At 39.9% G+C, this 27,039-nt stretch overlaps 1 protein-coding gene across 8 annotated transcripts in view; it reads right to left on the bottom strand.

Moving 5' to 3' along the window:
* CIT (citron rho-interacting serine/threonine kinase) overlaps positions 1 to 27,039 on the bottom strand; it is a 72,920-nt gene that overhangs the window by 8,411 nt on the left and 37,470 nt on the right. For 5 of the 8 annotated variants that reach the window (XM_075110243.1, XM_075110241.1, XM_075110245.1 and 2 more), the window contains exons 21-40: positions 26,684 to 26,793; positions 23,600 to 23,774; positions 21,957 to 22,154; positions 19,687 to 19,740; positions 11,532 to 11,729; positions 10,866 to 11,059; positions 10,221 to 10,356; positions 9,692 to 9,796; positions 8,135 to 8,275; positions 7,878 to 7,985; positions 7,017 to 7,179; positions 6,605 to 6,769; positions 5,209 to 5,346; positions 4,751 to 4,931; positions 4,452 to 4,543; positions 4,057 to 4,161; positions 3,019 to 3,188; positions 1,970 to 2,050; positions 1,624 to 1,759; positions 159 to 298 (exon numbers count right to left, since the gene is read on the bottom strand). In XM_075110243.1, coding sequence (XP_074966344.1) covers positions 159 to 298; positions 1,624 to 1,759; positions 1,970 to 2,050; positions 3,019 to 3,188; positions 4,057 to 4,161; positions 4,452 to 4,543; positions 4,751 to 4,931; positions 5,209 to 5,346; positions 6,605 to 6,769; positions 7,017 to 7,179; positions 7,878 to 7,985; positions 8,135 to 8,275; positions 9,692 to 9,796; positions 10,221 to 10,356; positions 10,866 to 11,059; positions 11,532 to 11,729; positions 19,687 to 19,740; positions 21,957 to 22,154; positions 23,600 to 23,774; positions 26,684 to 26,793 — 2,790 coding nt within the window. The remainder of the gene's footprint in view (positions 1 to 158; positions 299 to 1,623; positions 1,760 to 1,969; positions 2,051 to 3,018; positions 3,189 to 4,056; positions 4,162 to 4,451; positions 4,544 to 4,750; positions 4,932 to 5,208; positions 5,347 to 6,604; positions 6,770 to 7,016; positions 7,180 to 7,877; positions 7,986 to 8,134; positions 8,276 to 9,691; positions 9,797 to 10,220; positions 10,357 to 10,865; positions 11,060 to 11,531; positions 11,730 to 19,686; positions 19,741 to 21,956; positions 22,155 to 23,599; positions 23,775 to 26,683; positions 26,794 to 27,039) is intronic. The other 3 variants (XM_075110247.1, XM_075110249.1, XM_075110248.1) reach the window with 2 other exon arrangements.

Genomic DNA, 27,039 nt, shown 5'->3' with positions numbered 1-27,039 from the left:
AGCAGTAGATCCTCCATACTGTCTCCAGCTCCTATACTCAGAGAAAGATTTAAGACAAGAATATAGACCTTGGATTTGTTGCCAGTGAAATAAAGATGCTGATTTCATTAATATTAAACTTGGTGCAGCCTAAAGGGGCGTGAGGGAGCGTATCCTACCTTGCCAGCAGCAAAAAGGTGGCACCCTTTGACAGCCTCAAAGACATTTGGTGAGATATCAGGCTGGGCTGGGAGGTGAGACTGAGCTAGAGATTGCTTCACTTTCTTTACGTCCACGAGACACAGAGCCCTTTCTTCTCCTGGAAACAAAAATGGTCACATTTTGTCAAGAGAAAACTCCCTATTCTCTACAAAAGCCTGTTCTGTTACCTAAGCAGCAGCCTATCCTTACAGGCTGTTACTGTGGTAACAGTCACAATGCATCATGCAGAATTCATTCCAGATTATTCTTATTAAAAGTGAAATGGAAAACTTACAAAACCCAACCACACAACAAGGCAGTAAATCTGCTGGGAGGACCACCATTCTCTCTGTGGATTATTAGTGTTGCTAAGGTCTAGCAGATCACAGTAACATGGCCTCATTAGGACGCTATTCAGAATTAGCCAGGAAGTTGTATTTTACCCTTCAGAACTTCTTAAAGTAAAAGCCTCTCTGCGCCAAAAGGACTGACAATGGATTTCCAAGAAGTGCCCTAATAAATTGCGTATCGACAAAGCCCAATCCCCCTCAGAAGCCTAGCGATACGGTAACATAGTCATCTCCTAATTTTGCGTGAGTTTTCTTTTTCCAATTGCTTTTTTCTCTACCACAGAATCCCAGGATGGTGGGGGTTGGAAGGGACTTCTGGAGATCATCTTGTCCAACCCCCTGCTTGAGCACCTTGAAACAAATGCAGCATGGACAGCTTAAATCTTCACAAGCAGAAAAATGCAGAACAGACAGAACAAGAGAGTTTGTTTTTCATTCCTTACAAATGTCATATAGAGGCTTGATAATTTGGGCTTTCAGATGAAGATACACCCTAACGTTCCGCGTGCCTATGTCAGTGCAGGAAGGATTATCTCTGGGAAACCACAGAGCTGGTGTTCCTTTCCTAAGGGAATCTTAAACAATCCCATGAAAGAAGTCCCAATTTTGTTACATGGATTAATGCTTAGGGCAAGAGAGGTTAATGGTTGTTGGCCCCAGGCCCCAGTGATCACATTGTGGTCCTCAAATGGCTACCTATGTTAAAAATAAAGGTTATGCAGTGATTAGGAAGAGAGATGCTCACTGATCAGCTCAACGCTTTTTAAATTGAACTTAAAATGACGACTTGACTAACCCCAAAGCTAGAAATATTTTGTCTGGTTCCTCCCTCCCTCAGCTTTGGAAACCGAGGAATCACTCTCTCCTGAAAGTTCGGCTGAGCCTTCATTCACATATTCATTTACAAGAGAGCTTCAGACAACTCTCTGTTAACCACAGTAGTTGGATCCTGACAATATACTGAGAGAAAAAGAAAAAAAGGCTATAATGAAGCTGAAGGAAAGCTGGGCCCTGGGGCGCCACAGCACTCCTAGCAGCACAAAGCAATTACCATCCCTTTACTGCAGGGCACACACTAACATGCAGCCCCCACCTGCTATCATGAGCAGCTTCTCCAGATCCTTGATGAGGTGAATTTGGAAGACAGCACCCATTCCCGGGATGTGCGTTAAGGAATTCTTCAGTACATTCAGGGCATAGAGACCTTCTTCTGCACCCACCAGCACTACCTACAGTGACAACGGGAAAAAACGGAAAAGAGCACGACATGAGGAGAGCAAGGAATGCTCCAAGAGCAAACTTGGATGATACCGTTTACCAGCAAGGAGACAAACCAAACCAACAAACAAGTGTATAATTACACATATTGCTCTTACGATACCGTTTCCATGAATGAAATAGCCGATACTCAGAGAGGCCCAGCGGAATATGATCATTACCTGGTCACTGAAGGGCATTGTGCAATTTATATCCAAACGGTCTTCACCCTCTAGCTTAAGCAGGGAGTTTCCGAGCAATTTCTGCAAATGACAAAGAGATTTTTTTGTTGTTGAGTTAATCTTTCTCTCTTTCCCTATTACTATTTTAACAGTGTAAGGTCATCATTTCAGACAGGCACAGATTTCTTTATCTCAGAAAGCTAAAAATTATGGGGATACCACCTACAAAGGAATTAGTAAACTTTTATCTACCTGAAACACAGTCAGGCAAACGGATCAGAATCAACCTAAACTCTGACAGAACCTATCGCTGTCCCTATCCTTCCCCTCTCCCCCAGTCTCCTGCAGTGGAGCACGGAAATTTTCCTGGGGGAAGGATTAAAAAAAACAGTCCAGACATTGGTGGCAGCATGTATTTTCCTCAGAGACAAAAGGAATGCTGGCATGAGAAAAGAGGTGATTTCCTGCTGTCAGTTGTTCCCTTCCTCCAGAGCTAACGTTCTAACATGCAAGGTCATGGAATCAAATCTCCCTTTATCAGAAAATAGTTATCAGTGCAACAACCATGGAAAAGGCTATCCAAAATCAAAACAAATCCGTTTAACCTCTTATTAGGAATAAATCTTAAAATAAAACACACACACAAACCCTTCTTCTCCCCCCCAAGAAACAAACCCCCCGACTACATCAGAATGGGAGGAGAAGGGAGCTTTTTGCTTGTTTCTTTTTTTTCATTCGAGGTTTGCTCACTCCATGTGGTACGTTATGAGACTGGATTTAAACCACGTCCTAACTGCTCTTTCATTCGCTGGAATTAGAGAGATCTGGGATCCCCTTACTACACTCCCCAGGTCTAAAGAAGGGTATTGTAATATAAAGCATCAGCCTCACAATGAGCTACCTTCCTGATACTCGTACTGTACACCATAAGGCAGAAGTAATAACTTACCTTCAGTTAAACCTCAGCATGTCAAATACCGAAAAATTATTTTTCAAAACTCTGCTCCCTCCCAGAATATTTTATTATTAAATGAAACTTTTATACTCACAGCATCAGCCTCAGCTTTTTCTCTGGAAACTCTCCCACCTGCCACTACTGATTCCAGTGCTGTGACCCAGCGCTGTTTGTCAGGGAAGCTGGGTGCTAACAGGTAGAGTGTTCTACCAGGCCAGCAAGTGGTGTGTGGATGAGACTCCAATTTTAGGATATATGGCACATCTGAGATGTTATATAGATAGAATAAGACTTAGATTAGTTTTTGGAATATTGTCAGTGGACTTAAAATCAACACCTTTCAGCCTCATTGGAGAGAAGTTGTATTTATCATGTCGTGTTACCATGGCAATTTATACATAGGTTTCTCCTTTACAAGTCCTGTACAGGCTAGCTACTTAAGGCTAAATATTGGCTGGATGTATGCAATGCTGTCTCTACTAAATAAAAATAATCTCTTGCCTTTTATTCAAAAGAGAAAGAAATACCATTGCGGAAAAAAAAGTACAAAAACAGCCACTTGACTAAAGTTTTCCCTGTACTGTTCAAGAAAAATCTGTAAAAATTGGTTATGGAAACCTTTGTTTTTATCAATCTGTATCCTTTAATGTTAAAGTCAAGACATACATAATCTTTTCATCAGTTCTATTCAATACATACAAATCAAAACATCAACATTTTTTTCATCATAAGAGACTGTATACACCCCACAATATTTCTAAGTTAATGACTTTCTGGTTAGAGCACAATGGTGGCAGGAATTATGACACTTCACACTTGATAGAGAGCATTGAGAGAAGAAATTTAAATAAACCGAGTGCTTTTAAGTATGTTACAAAGCTCTTAAAATTTACTTCCACTTGGCTTGATGATTATATTACTCACAGTTCAACTACCATGACAGAAGCAACCGCCTATGTGTAACTAAATCTAGATGACTGACCCATTCACCTAATTCAGATAGAGGTAACCTCAAAATTACACAGTTACAGAGGGAAAGTTAAAGGGAGAAAATTCTGTTCAGCCAAACAGAACGTCAACTGATGGCAAACCAGAAGAAATCCATTTGACCTCATCTACGTAAGGTTCTCACCTGTCTTTGCTGTATTGGTAAGTTCAGTAGCTCCTACAGCTCCATGAACAGTAACGTCACCATCAGGAAGGCAGAGCTCAAATTCCTCCAGAGGCCTCTGTCCGGCTGCGGGGAGAAGGGGGAGACCCGTTAAGAAAGAAGAACAAACAAGTAAATAGCAAGAAAATAACTGTGATAGCAAAATCAAGTGGATACACACTGGATGTTTCACAGCTGGATTATTATGACAAACTGTTAAGGATCTAGAAAAACAACACTGTTGCCTTATTACAGAAGATTTGGCTAAATTACGTATGGCCACAGCCATCAGGGACAATCTTTAAGCCTGTCAGCTCACCAAACAATATCTGAAGGTTAAAAAAAAAAAAGCCTTCTTTCTATAAATGCTAAGTTACCTTCTCTTGCTTCTGCATCATAAATGAGCACTTTCGTTCCCTCCAGGACAATGTACTTCCTGTCCCAGCCCTGTTGCCCACGTTTATTATTCCTGAAGAAAATAAGCACAAAGCCGTGTTGGATTTTCTGCTTGGATTCTGAATAAAACAAGCATGCAACCCCTAGAAATCAAATTTCGGGGGTAATAATTAACCGTAATGGGGATGTACCGATTATCACATTGTAAGGGCCAGGATAACATAAGGAACTGTTCCAAATGTTTCAGCACCTGATACGGCACCAAGATTCACGTTTATACCTTGGCACTTTCATCCATCCTTCAAGACGCAAACTGCTGCTTGGCTCCTTCAGCTGCAGGCCGGGAGAATTCATTTTATCCCGGCAGAACGCTTCAGAGAAGTGCGTGGCATATTCTGCTGGCAGTCCGCAAGTAGCTGGCAGGCAAGTCGAGCATTTTGGGTGACACATCACCTGGCATTCTGACAAAAGGACAGACAAAAACTCCTGTCAAATGACAAAAAAAATCATGACACAGCTGCCTCAACTTCTAACGCACAAACGCCGGCTTTTCCAAGAATCTCCTCCTACTCTCAACCATCAAATGTTTTCTAACGTAGAATGTTTGCACCAACTAGTTTCAAAGTCTTCATACTTGGTCCCTTCTTCAGCTTTCATAGAAAATCTGTTCTAGATGGCTGGCGCTTTTTCATTCTACCGTCCAGTTGCACTTTATTTAGGCACATGCTCTGCTCTTACCAAGACATTTGGATGCTTGCCGCCCAAAGTGCACAGTATCCAGACACACCGCACATTTTGTTGCTCTCATATTTAGCCCCACGTTAAAACGATGTGGGATATTATGATGCATTCGCTCTTTCAGGCGTCGGCTGTACTCTGAAAGGGACAAAATTTATTATCAGGATGAAAACTGTGATAGGGATGAAAATTATAGCGGGTTTTGGCATTCTAAGGCCAAGGTAATAAAAAGTGAGTACGTATCTCTACCAAATCCCCACTGAACACAGGCATTATTTTCCTTTGCAATCTGCAAATCTTAAGCTACGTTACCACCTCGGTAATTACCTTATACAGATGCACAGACTGTGCCGCTTGAGAACAGACTGCAGAACTGAAATGGCTAGTGTTTGGTGTAGCAAGATTATGTCAATCAAAGCATCTAAATTCCAAGTCTGCACTCAGCTCCAATCCTTACAATGTGTTAAGCTAATCTCTCAATTTTGCTCGTAGCTAACAAACCCTTCAACACCTATACTGCTGTAATCAATACACAGCAGGCCTCCTTCACACAGCCTTCATGCTAACGCTCAGTGCCAGCAGACCTTAAAGGACACCTAAAATCCCTGTTAGCAGAGCTACATTGAGCAACGCTTATCCTTCAAGGCATGGTCTTCTACTGAGGAACATGACACCTCCCTGCCAGTGACCTGCCTCTGAGGCCATTGTCCCATGCCAGTGTTACCCATCCTCGTAGCACCCTGTGCTTCCCCAGCTGTCCGTGATGGCTGGACCAGTCTGCGGGTTCCTGCTCTTCCCAGAGTCTCTGGGTTCAACACTCACTCTGCAATACTGCTTAGCTAAGAATAAAGGAGCAGAGCCCTCAATGCTTTCATTTTTTCTGATGATCATCTCCCCTCCATTCTCAAGAATATGGAAGGGTATCCCATTTTTCTAGTTAACAGGATATTAAGGTCATCTTTGACCTGGTGTCTTCCTTTTAGGGCTAACCAAAGCCTTTTCCCTTTAGCAAAAATCTTGAAGCAATCTTTCCACTCAGCAGAACAAATCTGCAGTTTAGACAAGTAAAAATGTTAACTGCTAAGGAAACAGCCATACATCTTTTTGATCAATGCTGAGAGTAGTACAAAAAACATCCTCCTCTAAAAAAAAAACCCCATGCTTTTAAAACAATTCATGCTAATAGTTACTTCCTTGCTGAAGTTTTCAGAAATAAATTATATAATTCAAATAGAGAATTTTAAGCCAAAAACAAAAGCAAAACCTAGCATCAAATATTGCTATACTGAAAAAACCTCTTGGTTTTGAAATAGAAATAAAAATAAAAATAAAAAAAAAGAGAGCCTTGAAATAGTAGACAGAAAAATAGTAACAGGAGAGTTCACCAAGAACCTACCCTCTGGCGTGGAAGATTCCTTCCTGCGACTGGAGGGTGGAGCTAGCAAACTGATCGGAGTAGGCTGATGCTCTGGCGAGCGGACTATGGCAGACATGATGATCTGCTGCCTGGCCGTGGCTGGAGTTGATGGATGAGGGTGGTCTGATATTTTCCGATGAGCAGCTATAGACGAGATAAATGCCACTCATTAACATAACCAATATGAAACAGTAGTTGATACCAGTGGTTCTGTGTAACCATTCAGCGTTTACAACCCGCAGAGAAAAGTGTAGCCTTATTGCATCCTCACAGCAGTAGGTAAGAATTAAACAACATATGTTACTGCTATGGTGGCACACACTTAAAGGCACGTTTTTCAGACCAAAAACGTGCGTCTCCTTCCAGATTCACCTTTTCTGTTAACCCCTACCTTCTTCACGAGCAGATCTGAGTTCAATGCGTGTTTTCTGTAGAGCTTCCTCCAGCTCAGCAGAACGAGCCTTCTCCTTCTCCAGTGCCACTTTCAGCTCATTGTATTGCAGGGGAACCTGTGTGGGTAAAGAAGGGTCCTCTTTCCGCCGACTAAACAGGCCCTAGCAACAGAAACACACAGACAACTCCTAACTCCTAGTAAGAGATGGCTTAAACTAGGCAAAGTGACACTAGCTAGTGGCAGCCCGGCCAGAGGGCCTAATGGTAATTCTGATATGCGTAAGCATGGAGTTTTAGTTCACATTGGCACTGGAGAGAAAATGTTGAGATATGGATTAATTTAAAGAGGGACGTACGTTACCTGTTAGTACTCACACCTTGAGTTTCCGAAAGCATCTAAACAGAGGATCTCAAAATACGTGGTTAAAATTAAATTACTCAATTCAAAATGACAGAACGGCTTACGACACAGATGCGACACAAGTCACATCGCCTGACTGATCAATCCTGTGCTCTAGCTACAAGACAACCACTCTAGATACACAGTAGGTTCGTACACACGTACATACTTACCATTAAAAAAAGAAAGCATGGTTAAAATTCTCTATACCTCCAGCCTCACTGAGGTGTAGCTACTGGGCTGTAACCCAAGTATTGTGGGAACAACAACATACTGGAAAAGCCACAAAGAACGCATTCTGCCTAGTAAAGTTTGTGTTCAGCAACTCCGAATGCTCTTAAATGAGGACACATTTGGGTTACACAAAGAAAGATAAAACAGAATATTATGAATACACAGCACGTAACTAACCACAAAACCATAATTTAATTCCATGCCTCTCAAACCTTTTTCACCCACCTTTTTCTTTTTCGCCGGTTGGTCCATCTTTGCCTGCAGGAAATCAATGAGTTTGGTTTGCTGAGAAATAGTGCCCTCCATTTTCACTTTTTCATGGGAATAGAGAACCTGTGAACCACACAGACTTATAAGAAATTTCATATTAATAGGAGAAACAAAGAGATAACTCAATAGCAGAGCAGAGCTAAAAAATAGTATAAGCAAAGCATCACAGAACCAGTAGATCAGAGTCCTGCCAACCATTTCCTCACCCTCACCTGAATGTTTTCCAGCTGATATTCCAGGTCGCTCCTTTCAGTCTTCAGAAGATCTGCTCGATCTAGAGCTTCTTGCAGACCTTGAGTTAGGCGGAAGATGTGATTCTTTTGTAGATCCATTTGCTGCTGCAGCTTTGCCTGCTGTTAACAGGAAAACAAAGGCCAGGGTTTTGGTTTTGTTGTTTGCTTGTTTTTAAATAATAGCTATTAAATATTATCATTCCTTGTAAAATAGGCATCATTGCAGAGAACTTGAAACAGACAATTCTTTAAAAGCTGGAAGTCTACAACATACTAGAAGCCTTCCTGCCTTTCAGAACACATTATGTCTAAACAAGCACATGGTGTGTTTATATTAATTTGTAGTGACACCATTTCTTTCAACTGCATGCTCAAGTTATTTGCTTTTGCAAGCATTTAAAGTCTTGTAATTGTTATTAAGACTCCATACAGATGAAGAATCTCTCAATTCCCTTTTCTCAAGCTCTCTATACAATCACCAGAAGCCATCTCAGTACTTTGTAATTAAAAAAAATATATAAATCTTTCCTATAAGCCAGGGTAAACTCCTTCCTTTAGAGTCATATGAGGTAAGGAAAATTCTGTCCACTTGTTTACATCTTTGCCTCCAACTAACACAGAAGAGGGCACATGATGAACTGCTCTAATTCTTTCAGGTTTTATACTTCTTTGATGAGAAAATCCCCAAGTATGAAAACCAGTAATGCTCATGTGTTATGAAGCAAGACACAGAAATCTTTCCCTGTCGTCCATAATGAGTTCTCAATTCTAGGATATCCTGTCAGTACCCCAAGTCCACCAAAAGGCTCTAACTGCCCCGTCTAATTGCCTGTAGCCACCCTTGCCCTGAAATCCTCCTCTGCAGCCTCTTCTCCTACTCCCAGGCTCTGGCTGCCTGCATTCAGTGTCTCACTGATACGGTGCAGGTGTGTAACCTTGGGTCAGACTTCCACGAACCAAGCTAAATCATGAAAAAAGAGCTGTGAAAAGCCTCACCTGTGGCCTCCACCCATGCACCCCTCCGCACATTGGCTCCAGGCCTGGTTTTAAGCTATGGTCCTTGCACTTGCTCTGGTCAGAGCTATGCTGTAAGAATGCTGTGCCTGTGCACGGACCCTGCCTTGCAGACCTGACCTAGGATGTGCCTAAGCACTGCGAACTTCTGCAGGGATCACTGGGCTGCTGGCTGAACCTCTTCACCAGACCCGCTCTGCTCTTCTTGTTCTGATACTGTGGGACTGCGCCCACTAGCTGCAAGGTCCCTGCCCTTGCCTTGCTGGTCACCCTTGGCTGCCAGCTCACCTTCCCTTGAGGAGCAGCTCACTTTTACTGCTCACTGACATGGCCGCACACTTTGCAAAGTTTTTATTTACAACTTAGAGCAAAACCTCCAACTGTATTAATCTCCCCAGTTATACAGAAGAAGGATGGCTGTGTAACACTGCTAATTGCACAACCCCTCCTCTCCCCCCGCCTCCCCCCCCTCCAAGAGGGGGAACCGTCTTCTGAAGATAGAACATGAATTTCCAAGCTTACCTCCTCCAGAAGCCTCTGCTTGAGCTCCCTTTCTGTCTCAAGCTTCTGTTGTAAACTGCGTGCGTTCATCTCCAACATAGCATGCTTCTTCTCCAGGTCATTGAGCTAGGCAGGTGGGATAGACGGTCAGAATAACATTGAACACTAATAAATATAGCATTTCAGTGTCTTAAAATACAACTTCACCAAGCACACACTGAAGAAAAATGATACAATTATCCTTACTTACTACAAGGAGGGAAACCAACCAAACAACATTTTGGTATGCCATTGCTCAAATGCGGATATCAAGGTATTGAAGGACTTCACCATGCGCTCCAGGCGTCACAGGCTGCTTTCTGCTTTAGTCTTTTTGAAAGGGAAACACGAGGTCTTTGGCTTGAAGACAGAATTCTATTCTATGACCTCTAGTCTTTTTAATTTGCTCTGACATCTTGAAAAAGCTGCTCAAACCCACATTTCTACAAGTAATATCTCTAGAAAGGTATGTCATTTAATTATGAAAGTCTAGGGTTGAAAAATTACTTACCTTATCAGACAGGCTCTCAGCTTTGAGCTTTTGTTCCTTCAGTGCTTGCTGGAGGGCTAGAATCTCTGCCTTGTGTTCTTTGACAGCTAGTTCTACCACCTGGCGAGATTCAGTAATACGCTGATCTGCTCTCACTCTGTATTAAAATGGAAAATAATGTTACCTAACTCCTTTCTGGGCTTGACCTCTTCCTAGCACACAGGAGCATCAATAACTCTTTCAGGGTTTTGTCTCAAATTCAAGACGTTACTTTACAAAGCCAGCCTGTTTGCTGCAACACTTTTGTATTATACAACCCTGTTCCAGCCCCTGCCAGAGCTACAGCCTCAAAATTTCACGACCCCACAGGAACAGTTAGGAGCAAAGACTATTTTTCCATATAATAAAGTAGAAGATGATAAATCAAGACATCGTATAAACTGCAGTGATAAATTCCACTCCCCACGAATCGCTCGCTTGCAAAGAAACAGAAGGAACAATATCACTGGTGAATGACTATTAACTAATAATCCATTTTTAGAACTATCTCACAAGATTTTATATTTAGTTTCAACTCCCATATCCTATTCTAAATATAATTTTTGTACTAGCTTCTATAGAGCATTTTCATAAAAGTTAATAAAAGGAGGAGGAGGGGGGAGAGACCTGCTCTGTTTCTCAGTATCCAGCATCCTCTGCAACTCTCTAACTCGACATTCAAACTGGGACTTCTCATCGCCTAGAACACTTCTCCATGCTTCCCACTGACGCTCTTTCTCCAAGAGTTCATCATTCAGGGCCTCCAAGTCCATTACTTGCTCTTCCAGCATTGTACATGTTGTCTTCAAGGCCTCCATAGTCTAAAAATAAATCCTCCTATCAATTCTCACATCCCACATCAAGCGTGCACTTTAAGCTTCAGCCTTACCATTTAAATTACAGTACATGCAAATTGGCAGCAAACATAAGCTGGTAAATCACAACCCATTTATTTCAAGGCTTCCATACATTCACTTGTGATTGCCGTTAACGTCAGTTCTCTCTCATTATGAAAATTTTGAGGTGTCGAGGGTCAGAAAATTAAAATGAATAATTCTAAATTACAATATCTTTAGCGTGCAAAATTTCTAAATAAAATTGCATAAAAATACAGTGGGAGATACCAAAAATTTCCATTCATTCAACTGCTCTTGGAAGAAAGGCTTAAACACCGTGGCCCCTGGAAGCATATCCATTCCTTACAGGTTTCCAGATTTAAAACATTTTTTTTGCCTTTCAGGAAATTAGCTAGCTATGACAAAGAGACTGTGATCCAGACTTATCCAGCCTTACTTGTTTCTGACTGGTAAGCTGCATCTCCCTCTCAGTGATCTCTCGGCGGAGATGGTCAACTTCACTTCGCAACTGGACAACCTCATCATTGGCCCCTGAAGCCTCATCAAGTTGTTTGGAGAGGAAGAAATTCTGATTGTTCAGTTCTGCATTGTCTTCACTGAGCTGGTTCAGCTGCTCTTCCAAATCCGTAATCACCTAGAAAGAAAAAGAAATTTAATTACATGGCAGCGAGTACAGCTTTTGGAAAAAGCATTCTCCTCTCACAGAACCATTTATTGCCGAGCAAGGCGACAACCTGGCTTTTAAATTGTTTCAAATTTAAACAAAAGCAATATTGTAATGGTAAATTTTATATAAAGAAGTGTATTTCAATTAAGAATATTTTTGTTTCTTACAGGAAACAGCTTGATTTTTTAAAATCGGGTTTAAAGAATAAATGTGCTGCAATGCAATTTATTATTTGAGAGAGAACTGCCACACCTAAAGCACTAGACTGGGAGTCAGGAGTTCTGTTTGTATTCTCAGACCTGCTGCTGGCTTACGGTGTGCCTTTGCCAAAGCACTTTACCTTTTTTTGCCTCAATTCCCCTTAAATGCAATGAGGCTCACACCTCTCAGAGAGGCTTTCAAAGTGTCATAGTTAAGAAAACTGACCAAGAGGGGCAGTGGGGGCAGTACAATCTGATGAACCTGCCTAGCAATCGTTTATGTCACTGTATGGAACACCATGTGCAACCAGGAAAGCAGAAAAATTTTAAGAGAGATATTCTGTCAGAGTAACAGCATTATGGACGGCAGCACTGGATGTATGAAGAAAGAAAAAAGTGTGGCAGCACAACAGACTAACTGAAAAATCAGTGAAAAGCAAAAATTCAACAAGGACAATAGCCTTGCCTTTAATGAAGCGGAAGCATCCATTTGTTTAATCAGAATAGCATTATACTATATGCTTTAAACCACATTCCCCTTCAATTTAAGAAAAACATGAAGAAGCGTGGCCCATTTTCACAGTCGCATTTAGTTTTTATGAATGAAAGGCCATGAACACTGAATGGATGAATACCCAGCCCTCCTCCTAACTCAAAAACAACACCATTACAACTAAAGAGAAAGGAGCCTCAGTATAAGCTTGAAATCAGCTTAACAAAGAATTTCAGAAACTGGAAAGCTCTATACAATTCATATTCAAGTCTTACAAATATGTTCTAGAGGCATTTTTGCCTAGATGTCAAAGAAAAGTGAATAAGATACTTCGTTAAATGGGAAAAACTAAAATCCCAGAGCACAGTTGGCCACACTTTCAAATTTAAATGTTCCAATTTCCTACACAAGCCAAGGACTTAAATATCTAAAGCAGTAGAGCACAGAGCATATAGCTCTTCTCAGCTATCTGGAAGGATGACAACCATTTCTCTTTGAAAAATCTGGAATGTGTATTTTGGCAGTTTTTTGCCATGCCTCTCCTAGATCTAAATTAGCAGTATTTGATTTTTAAACTCTCAGCAGAAAAAGTCCAACTGACATACCTCCCTGCTGAGTGAAGGGGAGTTCCTGCTACCCATATGTTCGAGGTCAAATCAAAATGATTCATACTTTAAAACACAACATTTCCAATGAAAATCTGACCCGGTGGTTGTTTCTTGAGCACTCTTACTGCCCTGCTCAAAATACACATTTTATTCTGTATCGTACGCGTCAAGTTTTCAAAGCACGCAGACGGTATAGTAAGGATGTGTTAGTGTCTATATGGCTTCAGGGATAAGAAATTAGAAATGTATTTCTACAAGCAAAAAGGAACAAAAGAACATTTGTTTTTGAAGTGATTTAACATCTGAGATTTCTGCTAACCGCCAGATAAGATAATATCTCTTTTTCTTCTACTTGTTTTTATATTTAACCACACCACATATCTAGGCAGGTTTAAGATATATTTTATACATCCATAATTTCTTCCACATATATTTTATATATGAATAGTTTCTATGAAACTTATTAAACTACTTTTGAAATACAAGAAAGCAGAAATGGGGGCAACGCAAAATGGACGGGGTGACATGCAGCATTCATGTGTTGAACTACTTAATTTTTTAAAACTGCCTGTATTTTGAGTTGATTTTATCCCTTAAGGGCTGGAGTTAAGCTTCCATTTGCCTCTATTCTATGTTCTGAGATTTTCTTTCCCTGAATGTAAGTAAAATTAAACTATTTTATATTTCACTGTTACATTTTATCTAGGAGGGTATTTCTGGAAAACTTAAGACAAACAACAAAGCAGTTAAGAAAGGAGGGTTCCAGAAGAAGTGATGGGATCTCCTGTCTTGAATATTTTCCTAACAGTATATTTATTAACAATTACAAAACGGCTTGGCTTAAATTCCAGATATATTATAACCTACATGATGTAATCTATATAGATTGATAGTTTTTAATTTTTTTAAAAGACAAAATTTGTTCTTCTCAGTACAATGTTCCTTTTTTCATGGGGAAAGAGGAAATTTGTTAACAAATCCAACTTTTAAAAGCTATCTGCAGCTACATATAACCCAACAGGGTTACAGAGTTTATAAATACTATAAACCCTAAATAGTAACGGGTAATACCAACACAGGAAAATGGGACATGGTATGATACAAACACCTGTCATGGGAACCAAGAAGATAGAAAACACAGAGCAAAAAAACACATTTGATAGGAAATGTTGTCTTGGGCATACGTACATACAACCTACGCCAGAACCCTGTACCAGAAAACAGTTAGATTTAGGTGGTTTTGTTTTCAGTTAAGGAAATCCCCAGGCAAAAAAAAAAAAAAAAAAAAAGAAACAAAAAAACCCAAACCAAAACAAAATCAAAAACAAACGAACAAAAAAAACCCAACCAAACCACCCCACCCCAAACAAAAAACAACAACAAAACCCCAAACAACCAAAAACACCCAACCCCAACCAAACCAACAACCAACTAAACCAAACCAAACCAACAAACAACCAAGCCAAGAAAAACAAAACCCAAAACAATCAACCCACCAACCCTGAGGTATTCTGGAGTTAAATTTGAAGTATATTAATGGAAAATCTGTAAGAAACACTATTTTATCCCTTAGAAACCCATGCAACAATTACAAAAATCTTCAAATTTAAAGTTTATAGAACAATCAAACACTTGAAAGCTTGGAAGAGCAATTCTAGACAATCTAGGCCGCCACTGTATTGGTGCCACTGTACCATCACTCAAAGAGCAACTGAAATTTTCTCTTCAGTCTATGCCCAACTTCGTCCCAACTAATCCACAAAAGAGATATAATCTAACTACGCCGCACTGATCTTGGCAGATTGTTCACTACATGCCACACCTAAGCGCACAACTTATCTTTATACTGACACAGAAGAGACTATCTCATTTTTAAATATTACAGAGCCACTCAAGCATAACAGCTCTCCAGCAAAAGCGACCACATTCAGCACAGTTCCCTCCCCATTGCATGGTTACAGAAAAGCCGTGTCTGTCTGCTGCGAGGTCGCGCAGGTTCACAGCTATCACACCTGGCCCTACGAACTTCTCTGGGCATGGATCACAAATGAAATATCATCGCAACAAGCAGTTCAGGGCTATGATGATCAGGTTTGATTCTGATACGCAATGTACAAACTTTAATCCATATGCTCCACGTATCAAAACCACAGGCAAAATAACGATGGAAAGGAGAAAAGGAAACCGTTTTAGAATACTAACTGCAGCTCACAAACTTCTCCATAGCCTTATTCCTTCATGAAGGCGTCTCAGTTCTCAGATGCCCCCAATACACACGCAGGAAACGCTAGGACACAGCAAGCGAACTGTTTCAGGACGCGATCAGCAGCATGCTGTTTGGAGTTTAATGCCATTTTTGTACAACTTTAATTCAGAACTTCCAAGCTAATGCACAGTTCTACTCTATCCATTTCCACTCCTCCCCATCCCCACTAATCTTCACCAGAACGCTAGCTGTCAGAAGTAAACAGGAAAAAAAGAAGAAGCTATCCCTCGGCCCCAAATTATTGTGAGGGGGAAGCAAGAGCAGGCAGACTCACTTCGCCTTAACCTGCTCACATTTGGATCCAAGAGACAAAGCTTTTCTAGAAATATCAAGCATCGTAATGGAGCAGAACACCGAGCCTCTGAACGAACACAGCTGCAGCTAGATACCAGTCTGGAACGTCAACCTGTTGGATTGATATATAACAGTGAACTCCTCTCTTTCTTCCCTGTTCCACAGTCAGACAACATCTGCAACGTGAAACATACCTTACCTGGAGATCTCAGTCTCCAAAAACTCATCACAGCTTAGTGTGAGGGACATCGCTCTCGTCAGCAGCTGCAGAGTAGTAGGACACTGCACAGTCTGCATTCCTCTCCTTCCCACGCCAGCCCGCTCTTAAAATATACAGTCTCCTGGACTTCTCTATCCTAGTTCCCAGGAGATGAGCTGCCTCTCACAACCACAAGCCTCATCCTCAAATGATGATGACGTCGTCATCCACGGTGAAGGTCCCATCAACCTTCTTTCACAGCAACACCTCACCGACACCCTAGAAGTCTCTGAGTTTTTGTTAGGCTACAAAAACTACGAAGCTCTGCCTATAATTGGTGCCTGCCATCAAGTTTTCTGTGAAATTAGAATCAGGGATAACCCCTCCCACTCAGCAGCCTTTTTTTTTTTTTCATTCTTTTTATAAAAATTTGACAAAGCCATATAAAAGCTTTTGCCTGGGTATTAGCCTTGTTACAGTGGGCAAGATCCCTTTACTCAGAAACAGAATTAACATCAAAGTATATACCATCTTAGACATAATTTTGGAAGTTCTCAAGAATGCAGATTATTCTTGTATGCCAGCTCATTGAGCCGATGTGGAATTAGGTTCTCAGACTGAAGTCAGCAGGACTTCATGCATGACTAAAATTATACAGGTACCTAACAGGCTTGCAGATTTAATGCCTCAATATCCAATCTCATAGACAAGTGCAGAGTCACACCTGTTAATGCTTAGGATAGGAACACAAGGTTATGACAAAATAACATCAAGGAGAGAAGATAAACCTTGTTTTATTGGTGAAATCTTGAATAAATAGAAATGCAATATCCAATTAGCATTAAGAAATGCCACTCTCCGTGCCAGGGTAAAAGCGACAGCCTGTACCTGAAAAAAACCCAGAAGATTCAGATGGTCGTTCCCTGCAATTGTGTTTTACTAAGCTGAGTGTAAATACTTTATCGGATTCTTTTCTTCTAAATATTTATAGACTCTACCACCCGCTTACTGAATGTTTTATTTTTCAAACAATTCTACTATTATTCAGTTGTATTTTTAACTTCAAATGTGTTGATGATCCAACAACAAGCCATAATTAAGGGGCACTTGGAAACAACTGACAAATATGTAAATTTTCCTATTTAAGATAATGCCTTTTATTTCCACATCTTTTTCTGATTGCCTGGAAAATACTTTTATATCTCAAACGGATCATATTTTGATAGAAAAATTCTTTAAATATAGGGAACTAACCCTCCTCCCCCAACAGATTTGCTGGATGAGCTATCATTGTGAGTTATGATAAAATATTGTTCTTCGTATGTGCCCACATGCACCTCTCTGTGCGTACAGCGGGTACCAGAATTTACAATTTTTATTGTAACTACGTATCCTATTATTTCTCGCACAACTAAGAGACAGAGAAATGCTTGCACTTTCTTTTTGGCCCCCAATAGTAAAAGAGAAATGTCACAAGATGAAACAGTGCAGAGCTATCAGAGCAACCGAATAGAAGTTCACAAACAAGGCAGAAATTACGACCAACAACATAGCAATGGTCTCTATGTACGCACCCCAAAACACAGCAAATTTCAAATGAACAAACAGGAGAACCTAAGAAACGTCTACTTTGTCAGAGATCTCAGCAAAAGGAAGAACAAGAGCGCAAGGAGGGTACAAGGAAAGCAGACACACATTTGAGGTGTAAGCCTTCTCTACAGTCAGAAGCTGTGACCTTCGTGAAGCTACAGAAAGAAAAGAAATACCAAAGAAAAGTATTTTTATCTTTTAAATGCTATGAAAGTACTGAAGTAATTCAATCTTTCAAATTTTTTTCCCTGTCTAATCTTATTTTCATAATTCTTACACTGTTTTGGACTTCTCAGTAAGATTAAATAAAAAATAATTCCATACCGAAGTTTGCCAGACTAGTTCAAGGAGTTTGGTTTCAGCTTAAAAATGGTATCTTTTGAAAACATGCTAAAAGAATAAACCCCGGCATTATCATGCTGTGTAAGTAGCTGCATATTACAATTATTCCCTTGAAGTGTTACCTTATTTTAAAAGGAGTATAAATTCTAATCACCTTCAGTTAGAATCACATGAGCACCAAAAAGCAAAGCCTGCACCATACTCGTCACAATCAGATAAAACTTAAGTGAAACACATCTGGTGAAGGCACCAAAATAAACATTCTCTGATCCCTCACTGTCAACAGCAGATTGTCCTATATTTTCTCTCAGTCTTCCTTGGTAGACAGGATGGACAGCTAGAACCACTCATAACACATAACAAAGTTTCTATCCATGGTCAATTAAATTATACATGCATTTTCCTGGGCTGGAAAGAGAATGTATGATGAGCATGTATTATTCATTTAGGAACTACTTAATTAAGTTCTTATTGATGAGGATGTCTGATCCCACTTATCCCACTGAAGGGCCTTACAACGCACAACGCTTTTAGAAACCCTTTTATGCAGACCCTTTGAAGCTCTCAACATTTTTGAAACGTTATGGGTCACTCTTCGCTGCTGGAGATTGTTCACTGCTCTTACAGAGCCAAAGCATTACTAGATAATGAGTTACAACCTCTGGAAGGCAGCCTACCATGCAGTGAAAAGCAGGTACGAATTTTCCACAACTGTTTTTTGCCTGCATGGAGATCACATAAGCATTTTCACGGGAAGCTGTCATTCTATATGAAGGGCAAGACAGAGCAAAAGAAGATAGCTATGGATGTAAGATACCTGCTAGCACACATGGAGCTAGAGGATCAATCTAAGTAAATAAAGAAGGGAACAAAACAAAGTTTCTTGTGCAGGATTTCTTTTAGATAGAGGTTAACACACTTTGGTAAGCTCTACTTCCTCATTGCTTCATATCAGTATATTCTATGAACAGAAGAATCATCCCCTTGCTTAGTGCTGAAGAGCAACAGAGGCAAACAGAATAACTCTCAACCTGAAAAGGTATTTTGGAAATATGAAGACATGTATATTAGATACTTAGTCCTACAGTGTGAAAAAATAAAGTTTGAGGAAATCACTGGAAGTAGGGATCAAGATTAAAAAACCCAGCAATTAAGCCCTGCTTACAGGGTGGGGAAAGGAGAAAAAGCCTAGAAAGATCAGCAATCAGTGCTGATCCAGAGGACTATGGTCCTTATTCAACACTTCTGTATTTCATGTCATTGGAAGTCAGATGGTCTCCATCAAACATCATAAACAAGTTTGATGATAGCATTAATCTGGAAGAATCTGTTGACAGACAAACCCTCGGACCTCTGTCCTGGATTGATGAAATTAATCTAAAAACATGTCAAAAGATCTCAAGCAATAGAAAGTGCAAATTAAGATCCTAGAGTCTTGTCTGCTCTGTGCGCAGATGACTACATGTCAATCTATTATTTGGAACCATAACATTTCTTGCCTCTTCCAATAGTGTTAAAGTCCTCCTTAAAACCCAGAGTAGCGTGAAGGCTCTTCCACTCTGGCCTAGATCTACAATGCAGCTCAGGAGTTGGACAGGTAGATCCTTTCTTCTTGTGAGCAGAAAAGATCTTCACCTACAATCATTTTTTGCAGCTGCTACACCATTCTTATTAGCTGCACTGCAATGAGATATTTTAGTTTACTTTCTTCTTCAAAAAGAAGAATAGTGCCAATTTCATGATTGGACTAAAACCTCAAAATTGAGGTTTACCTGAACCCTAAGAGAAATCAAATCCAATCCGAGTAGCTCCTACTAACACCTTGAAGCCAGAAGTCCACATTAGGAACTAGTGACATCAAGGATTAAATAAGTAAATTGTTTCCTTATCCTTAATTTCAGAATAATTCAATGATCTGTATTTAATACTCACTGTGCAGCTATTACGAAGGGCTTCAAATTTACGCTGGATTTCATCTCTATGTGCCTAAAGGAGGTAAGAAGTTAATCATCAATTTTTCATACATTAGAATTCGAATCCAACAGCTGTTGCTAAACAAACTGCAGAACAATCTACCAGCAAGCAAAGTTTGGAAGGCAGATGCTGCAGGCTATGAAAGCACTCTGTAGTGGCAAAGAACTGATTAGCAAAAGTCACATCCTACTTAATCAAAATACACTTAAACTCACAATTCCAAACTACTTTAGAAAAATGTACAAACTCAAGAACTGAATTACGTAAAAGGTTCCATCTGAAACGGTCACTAGAAGACACGTTGATTCCATATTAAGTTTGTACATTCTTGACGTTTAAATTTGAGTTGGTTTTACTTCCGTATCCAGATCGGTATTTCCATAAACAATAAATACTGCATACAGTTTAATGCTTGCAAAGAAAAACTATAATGAAGTATTATGCAAGCTATCCCAAACAGCTCTGCCAACCTACCTGAATCCTACCGTACAGTACCATTTAACCCTGAGCCTCTCTAAAAAGCAGTGACGAAACATAATAATCAATTCTTTGGAAGACAGCATCCAAAGTATGGAAAAGTACAAACACTTATTTTAAAGAATGCAGCACTGCATGCACCATTTTACCTCCTAATTTACAAGCAAAGCATGACAAAGCAGAAGTTCTTGTTTCAGCCTCATGGCCTCTCTCAAAATTCATCAAACTGATTTAACAAGCGTCTAATGTCATACGTTATCTGAAAACTTTACACGTGAAAGGTTAGTGCACTAGCACATCCAGCCACCTTTCTTCATTCAGAACGTTTTCCTTAGAGCCAAGAGACTAAACAGGAGAAAACTGTTCAGCAGAAGTCAAATATGATAGCTGAAAAGCTATCTTACCACAACAGGCAATGTGACAAATAAAAAAAGTATATTAAAAAAAAATCCGTAACAGAAATCCTCCCAAGTCCACCGAACTGGACTATCTTACATCAGCTGGTCCAAAAGCACTACCCTTTTGCCAAATTAACTGAAGTGATACCTGAGTGAACACAGGTCATAAATATTCATCTGCTTCACTGGTGGTGTAGGGTAAGGGTACCAAGCACGTCGCCATCCCATTGGCAGTGACATTAGCTGTTAGGCAAAGCTTTCAGCTGGGAGGGGACCGCCCGTTTAGAGCAAAAAAGAAACGATGCCATGTTCTATTCAGTTATTCTGAAGCCTTGATGTTGCTGTTGCTGTACTTTCCCAGCATGTACCCGCTTTAGAACAACTCTGAGCGGACGGTTCGCCCATTCTTCTACCCAAAGCATCAACATAACACGGCACCGATCTCAGCTGAGCCCACCATCCCTTCCGAAAAACAGCAATGGCAGGAATATTTGGAACAGTTGTTTGATCAAATGCCACTGGAGCAAGAGAATGCACATTTTCAACACTTCAAAATAACTGAAGGTCATGTAAGACTGCTGCTCGATGGGGGTTAGCTGGTAGCAGGTCATATACTCCTCCAGTCTCTCCCCCCACAGCCCTGGGAATCTTTTATGAAGGAAATATTTCTTAGAATCAAGCAGTTTGAAAGCATCTTTTTGTACTCAAGAGACAGCAACCAGCAGCATATAATTTAGAATTCCATTTACTGGGGGGGTGGAAGGCAGAGGGGAGGAATTGAACTTTTTTTTCCCTTTTTATCATTCACACACCTCACCAGAAAATGCAAGACACGTGACAATTTTTAATGAAATAAGCATTGGAATAAAATTATGTGCTAACAACACTATTTTCATAGGAATCGGGGGGTGGGTGGGGTGGGGAGGTCCCCACAAATAAGTATCCTCAAAGCACGGTAACAGAAAAAAAAAAAAAACAAAACAGTTATAATCAACAAGTACTTGCAAACTCATGAGATATTATTTAAGTAAATCACAGAGTAAAACTCCTAACAATAATGATTTCATATGCAACTTTCACCTCATCACAAAAGTAATGATGCTCTTACAAACAATGAATCAGTTTTGGCAGCAATGAACCACTACTAGGAAGCATTCACATGATTAAAGATAATAAAAGAGAAAATTTTACATTTTAGCCATTCCTGCCTCTGTCAACACAAGGCACAATTCATATCCTGTTCTGAAAACTAAGAATCAAACAGCATAAATTGATTTTAGCCTCTTTATGAAACATGCACCTGCATCAGTCTAATTTGTATATATAGCTCATAGTACGAATTTTAGCGCTTACCGTGAGAGCTTGAATCTCTTCCTCTGCCTCAGCTGTAGTCTCCTCCAGCTCAGTTTTGGCCTCGCGGAGCTGATTCTCCAGGGCTGTCCGTGCAGCCTGCAGCCCAGTAATTTGAGATTCCCGCTCCTGGAGTGTCAGCTGCAATTCTGTCAACTGCCTTTTCAGTTCCAGCTTTTGTTCTTCATGCTCTAGACCAACCTGAGGAAAAGAAAAGTAGGATCCACATATAAGTTAATAACAAAGAAAATACAGGCAATGTAATCTTACTTCAGACCACGCTTTAAGATGCCATTGCCACGTCTATCCCAAAAATCACATCTTGACAGATTGCTTAATCACTGAGAAGTCAAGGACACAGCTTCGTCTACTACTAAAAACCACTTGTCTGCTTTGGAAAAGGTTAAAAGCAACCTGGCATTTTGAAACAACAAGGGCACATGAATCGTTCCAGCTGTGGCTCCAATATCACATATCAAATATTGATGTAAAATGCGTAAAAGTTGAAGTAGTTTGTGATGAACTTTTCGCTGAAATTGAGAATCTAAGAATCTTTCTTTGACAACCTTTAGGCATAAACATGAATACTAATCCTTATGCGTATGGAAACATTACATACATTTTGCAGTTGACTTTCATATTTCATCTTCCTTTCAGATTCTTTTTAAAGAAACCAACCAGATCATCTGGCTCTGGTTTATTTGAATGGCTTCTGTTGAAGGTTTCCTTAAGGGATATACTGAGGGATAAATGTCATTTCCAGAAATGGATAAGAAATGAACAAGCAGCAGAACAGATCTCTGTGCTCAAAATCAATTCCAAACCTCAGCACCTTCTTCAGGCTCCCTGCTACCCCAAGTGAATCTGTCTGCTGTGCTGCAGATGCGTGACAAGCCTGCCAGAAATCTTACACTGGTCCCAACCAACTTCCCGTCAAACAAGCACTGCTGTTGGTCATCCAACCCTCTCAGCTAAAGGCAAGATTTCAGTCTTAGCTGAAAATTAGAGGAGTGAGACTGGAGAAGGTAAAAGCAGATTTGAAGTGGATCCACCCTAGTTGATACAAAACTAAAAATGAAGCAAAGCTCACATATCTTTAAAAATGCTTATTTTCATATTACTGTTAGGTTTCCTTTCCAGAACATGTCTGAAAAATGTGCGTGAAGCAACAGGGCTCCTGTTTTCTTACAGCAGTTCTGTTGTGTCCTTTGCTTTCTATTCTGTAGGCTCTAAGGCTGTGGTTAAGCTGGTCGTGGTACATAGCTAAGCTTTTGTTCTCTACCCCTTAACCACTCCAGCTGGACAATATTATAAGGATATTGTACAAAAAAAAAACATAAATATGATTCTGAGAAAGCAAGATGATCTCAAAGCTCAGATTCAGTTAGGTCGATGAATGATAAATCCTTAATACTTTTATAGCCTTCTAATGAGCAATCTTTTTTTTTTTTACTTCAAAGGAAAAAAAAAGTACTGCTAGGCCAAACTAAACAGCACTGCTAGGCCAAACTAAATTAATACACCTTAAAATACCATTTTTTTTGACTTATAGAACTAAAACAACTTAATTCTAGTTCTCACTATAATACTCAAAATGGGGTACATTCAAGGAAGTTTTTCTGGAGGGATTAAACCCAAGTTTTCACCTCTCGCAGCCTAGTTTCTAACTCCAGCAGGCGGTTCTTGTCAGTGTGATCTTGATGACTCATCTTTTCCAATTGTTCCTCTAATTTTCGGTTCTGGGCCTCTAACTTTCCAGCTTGTGTTTCCAAGTAGAACTTCTGTTGCCTGAGCTCTGAAATCATCTCCTCCTGGGCTTTCCTGATAGGAGAAAAGCAAAAGTGACAAATCAAAAATGTCCTTAACATGCGTCCTTTCACTGGGGTGAAGTAAGGACTACAAGTTTCCTGTTAAATTCATAGCTTAAATTCTACATCGCAACCAAAAAAAAAAAGTCAACTCTTTATTCCTGTCTGCAGAAGATCCACATACTGGTGTACTCATCAACATACACCCAGAGCACTAAAACGCTATGCTTGCAAGCTGCACAGAAAAATTGATCTTGTACACGGTAATCTACAACAATATTTAAGCTGTGGTTCATTCTTCTCATTTCACCAATTCCTTGTTACATGTTTTTCTGTACAGGAAAAATAAATGCTAAGAAAAGCTGCTTTCACACAATATATTTCCATAAGACAAACCCTATGGTTTAGGGTTTGGGTGGGTAGTGTGTTGTGGCTTGTCTTGTTGGGGTTTTTAAAGTTGTAGTGGACCTAGAACTTGACCAACATTGAAGTGAAGCTTTGTTGCCTCTGATCAAAGTCTTAATCTACTAAGTGAACAAAAATAATTGCTGGCGCTCGTAAGAATTGAGAGCTGGCAACAACTAATTATTACCATAAGAATTTGAAATGGATAGATTCCTAAAAAAAAAGGAGGAGGAAATAATGGTCTTTCTACATTATTTACAATTCCTGGAATCATTCTACCATGCACTGGAAAATTCTGCATCGTACTGTGCTTTCTACTTAGAAGTCTCACAAAGCTCTACATATATTAATGAATTAATATTTTAAGAAGTTCACTGTGAGATAAGCTGTTATTAATCCTATCCCAGAGAAATTATGTGGGTTGCCCAAGATCAAATAGGAAGACTTAACAAAACTAAAAATAGAACTTCAGTCTTCTGACTCACATTTCTGTGCACTGCACACAGAACTGCCCTTTCACCCTTCCGCTTTTTCTAATTTACCTCTACAGATCATTGCCAGCTAGAAGTGTCAAACGGTGTTATTTCACTTCCTCCTGTTTACTGGGCTGTCTTCTCAGGAACCTGATAATCGTTAGTTTCCTCAGATACTGATGGAACAAAAGCTAGCAGAGTTCCCCTCTCCTCTGAAGGGTTTAATCACTAGTTCTCCCCTTCAAACATGCTCAGATTAGCTGTAGCTTTTGTGGACTCAAAATATAGTCCAACAACAGACTTATACATTTTCCCCACCACAGTTCACAAATTAAGCACAAATTCATTAGCTATCTGCATGCCCAATAAAGCAAATTTCTCTTAAAAATGTTAATTCTGTACTATCTTCTACCAATCCTGCAAAATTATGCTACTTGACAGTATATCTCTCAACAATTTATTGTAAGCCGTATGTTAAAACATTACTCTATTTTTTTCCTGTTTTCTATGGATCTCCAGTCAAGTGTCCTGCTCTCAGAGGATGCATCCAGCTCAGCTAAGTCCTTACACTCAGTTCAGCACCAACGCCTGCGACACTACACCTTGCACATGCTTCCCAGGTGCACATTGAGACAATACTTCTGTTTTATATCAGACTGAAAGTAAGTTATGGCTTTTGCTGCCTCAACAAACTTCCCGGGTTATTAACTGGAGGCCATCAGGAGCACAAAGCAACACAATGAAGTTTCTCAGTTATTTCTGTGAATATTTTTGGCTGCTCTGGCTAAAATAACTTGCCAGATATTCAAAATACAACAAAAATTGGAACCATTACACATCTGGAGGCATAATCACCAATGAAAAGGAAAAAACCCAAAGGCACTCTTGCCAAAATTCATCCTTGCTTGATTCTATTCAATATTATAGGTGAATCTATCCAAGCGATTCCCACAGAGACACTCTGACATTGCATTCAGCAGCTGACGGACACTGAAAACCTCTCCGTAGACAGCCAAAGTTGATGATCTCTTAACTCAGTAAGAGCATATACTACTTTAGCCCTACCTTGCGGGATATATCAAACAATCCACCCTTTTTCCTATGCTTGAACTAGAATGCCTTTAAGTCATCTATGAAGGAAAAATGTCATTACAAGGACAAGGTATCTCAGCTAAAATCCACAGCAAAATAAAGTTCAGGCAGACAAAAAGATCTGACACAGATTTCCTCCGTGTTTAATAAATAAGAATTCACCACAAGAACAACTGCTGATCACACAGTGATTCAAGGTGACATCAGATCTTTACCAGTAGTTTACCCCCAAAACACTGAACTATTACACTGGTCATTGGTGAGAACTAAAGAGAGGCTGAAGCCGAGAAGGCAACAGAGATATATACAAGTGCTATCTGGGTTAGGAAGGAAACAAAACTAATTGAAGCAGCATTCTGAAGCTGAAGTTGGCATACCTCCTACTTCACATTACTTCTGCCTGTTTCAGTAACAAAATAGCTCACTTGCAATCAGCAATTCAAAAACATGCAGAAAAACTCTTGGCTTAAAAATCTGGGTTTCTTACTTGTCTTCTCACCCATCAGGGCAGGATGGCACCTTTGTGAAAGAAAGGTGTTTAATGGTTTCCATTTCAACATCATGTAACTGTCACAGGAGCCAAGGAAAATATAAATCTATAGCCATATCTATGTTCAAAAAAGGAATATAAGCTCCTCCAGAGGTATTTTAGACCTTAAAGTTATTAGTATTCATTTAACATGTGTGGTAAACCTGCAAAAGGCACCAGCCTTAGGAAAGACTCCAAAGTAAACATTGTAATACAAACCAATTTTCCTAGTCATGTTTGAGGAAACAAAATACGCAGCAAACCACAACTATTTGAAGAACAAGCATATTTTTGCATCACTGAAAAACAACCAGGGAGCACAGCAAGCCTGCAACCAACCCCCCCCCCCCTTTAAATTAAGAGCACAGATCTTACTAAGAACTGTTCATTAGTGACCAGTATGACAGCAGCTGCTATACTTACATGTTCCTCTGGGTAAAAAGGCTGCTGTTAGCTGCCAGTTTATTGGCCTCAGACAATTCCACTATTCTCTGCTCCAGTGACCTAATCTTCGAATCCATTGCATTGATCATCTGAAATAGAGCAATATGCCCTTGAGACTCCGCAATAGAAGCGATTATAAAAACAATGTTTAAGAAAAGTCTCAACTTTTTCCAGAAACGAAAAAAAAGGAAAAGAAAACCAATTTGGAGCTATTTACAACTGCTTTCTACTGCTTTAATATTAGGAGAAAGCAACCATTATGTTATCAATGCACAAAATGATGGGTATGCAGCAAACTACGTGGCTACTTTTAAGGAAATATTCTTGAAGACACT

Source organism: Phalacrocorax aristotelis, chromosome 15 (genome assembly GCF_949628215.1).
Source record: "Phalacrocorax aristotelis chromosome 15, bGulAri2.1, whole genome shotgun sequence".
Taxonomy (NCBI): domain Eukaryota; kingdom Metazoa; phylum Chordata; class Aves; order Suliformes; family Phalacrocoracidae; genus Phalacrocorax; species Phalacrocorax aristotelis.
The sequence above is the reverse complement of the archived record's forward strand: the minus strand, read 5'-3'. Positions and strand labels throughout refer to the sequence as shown.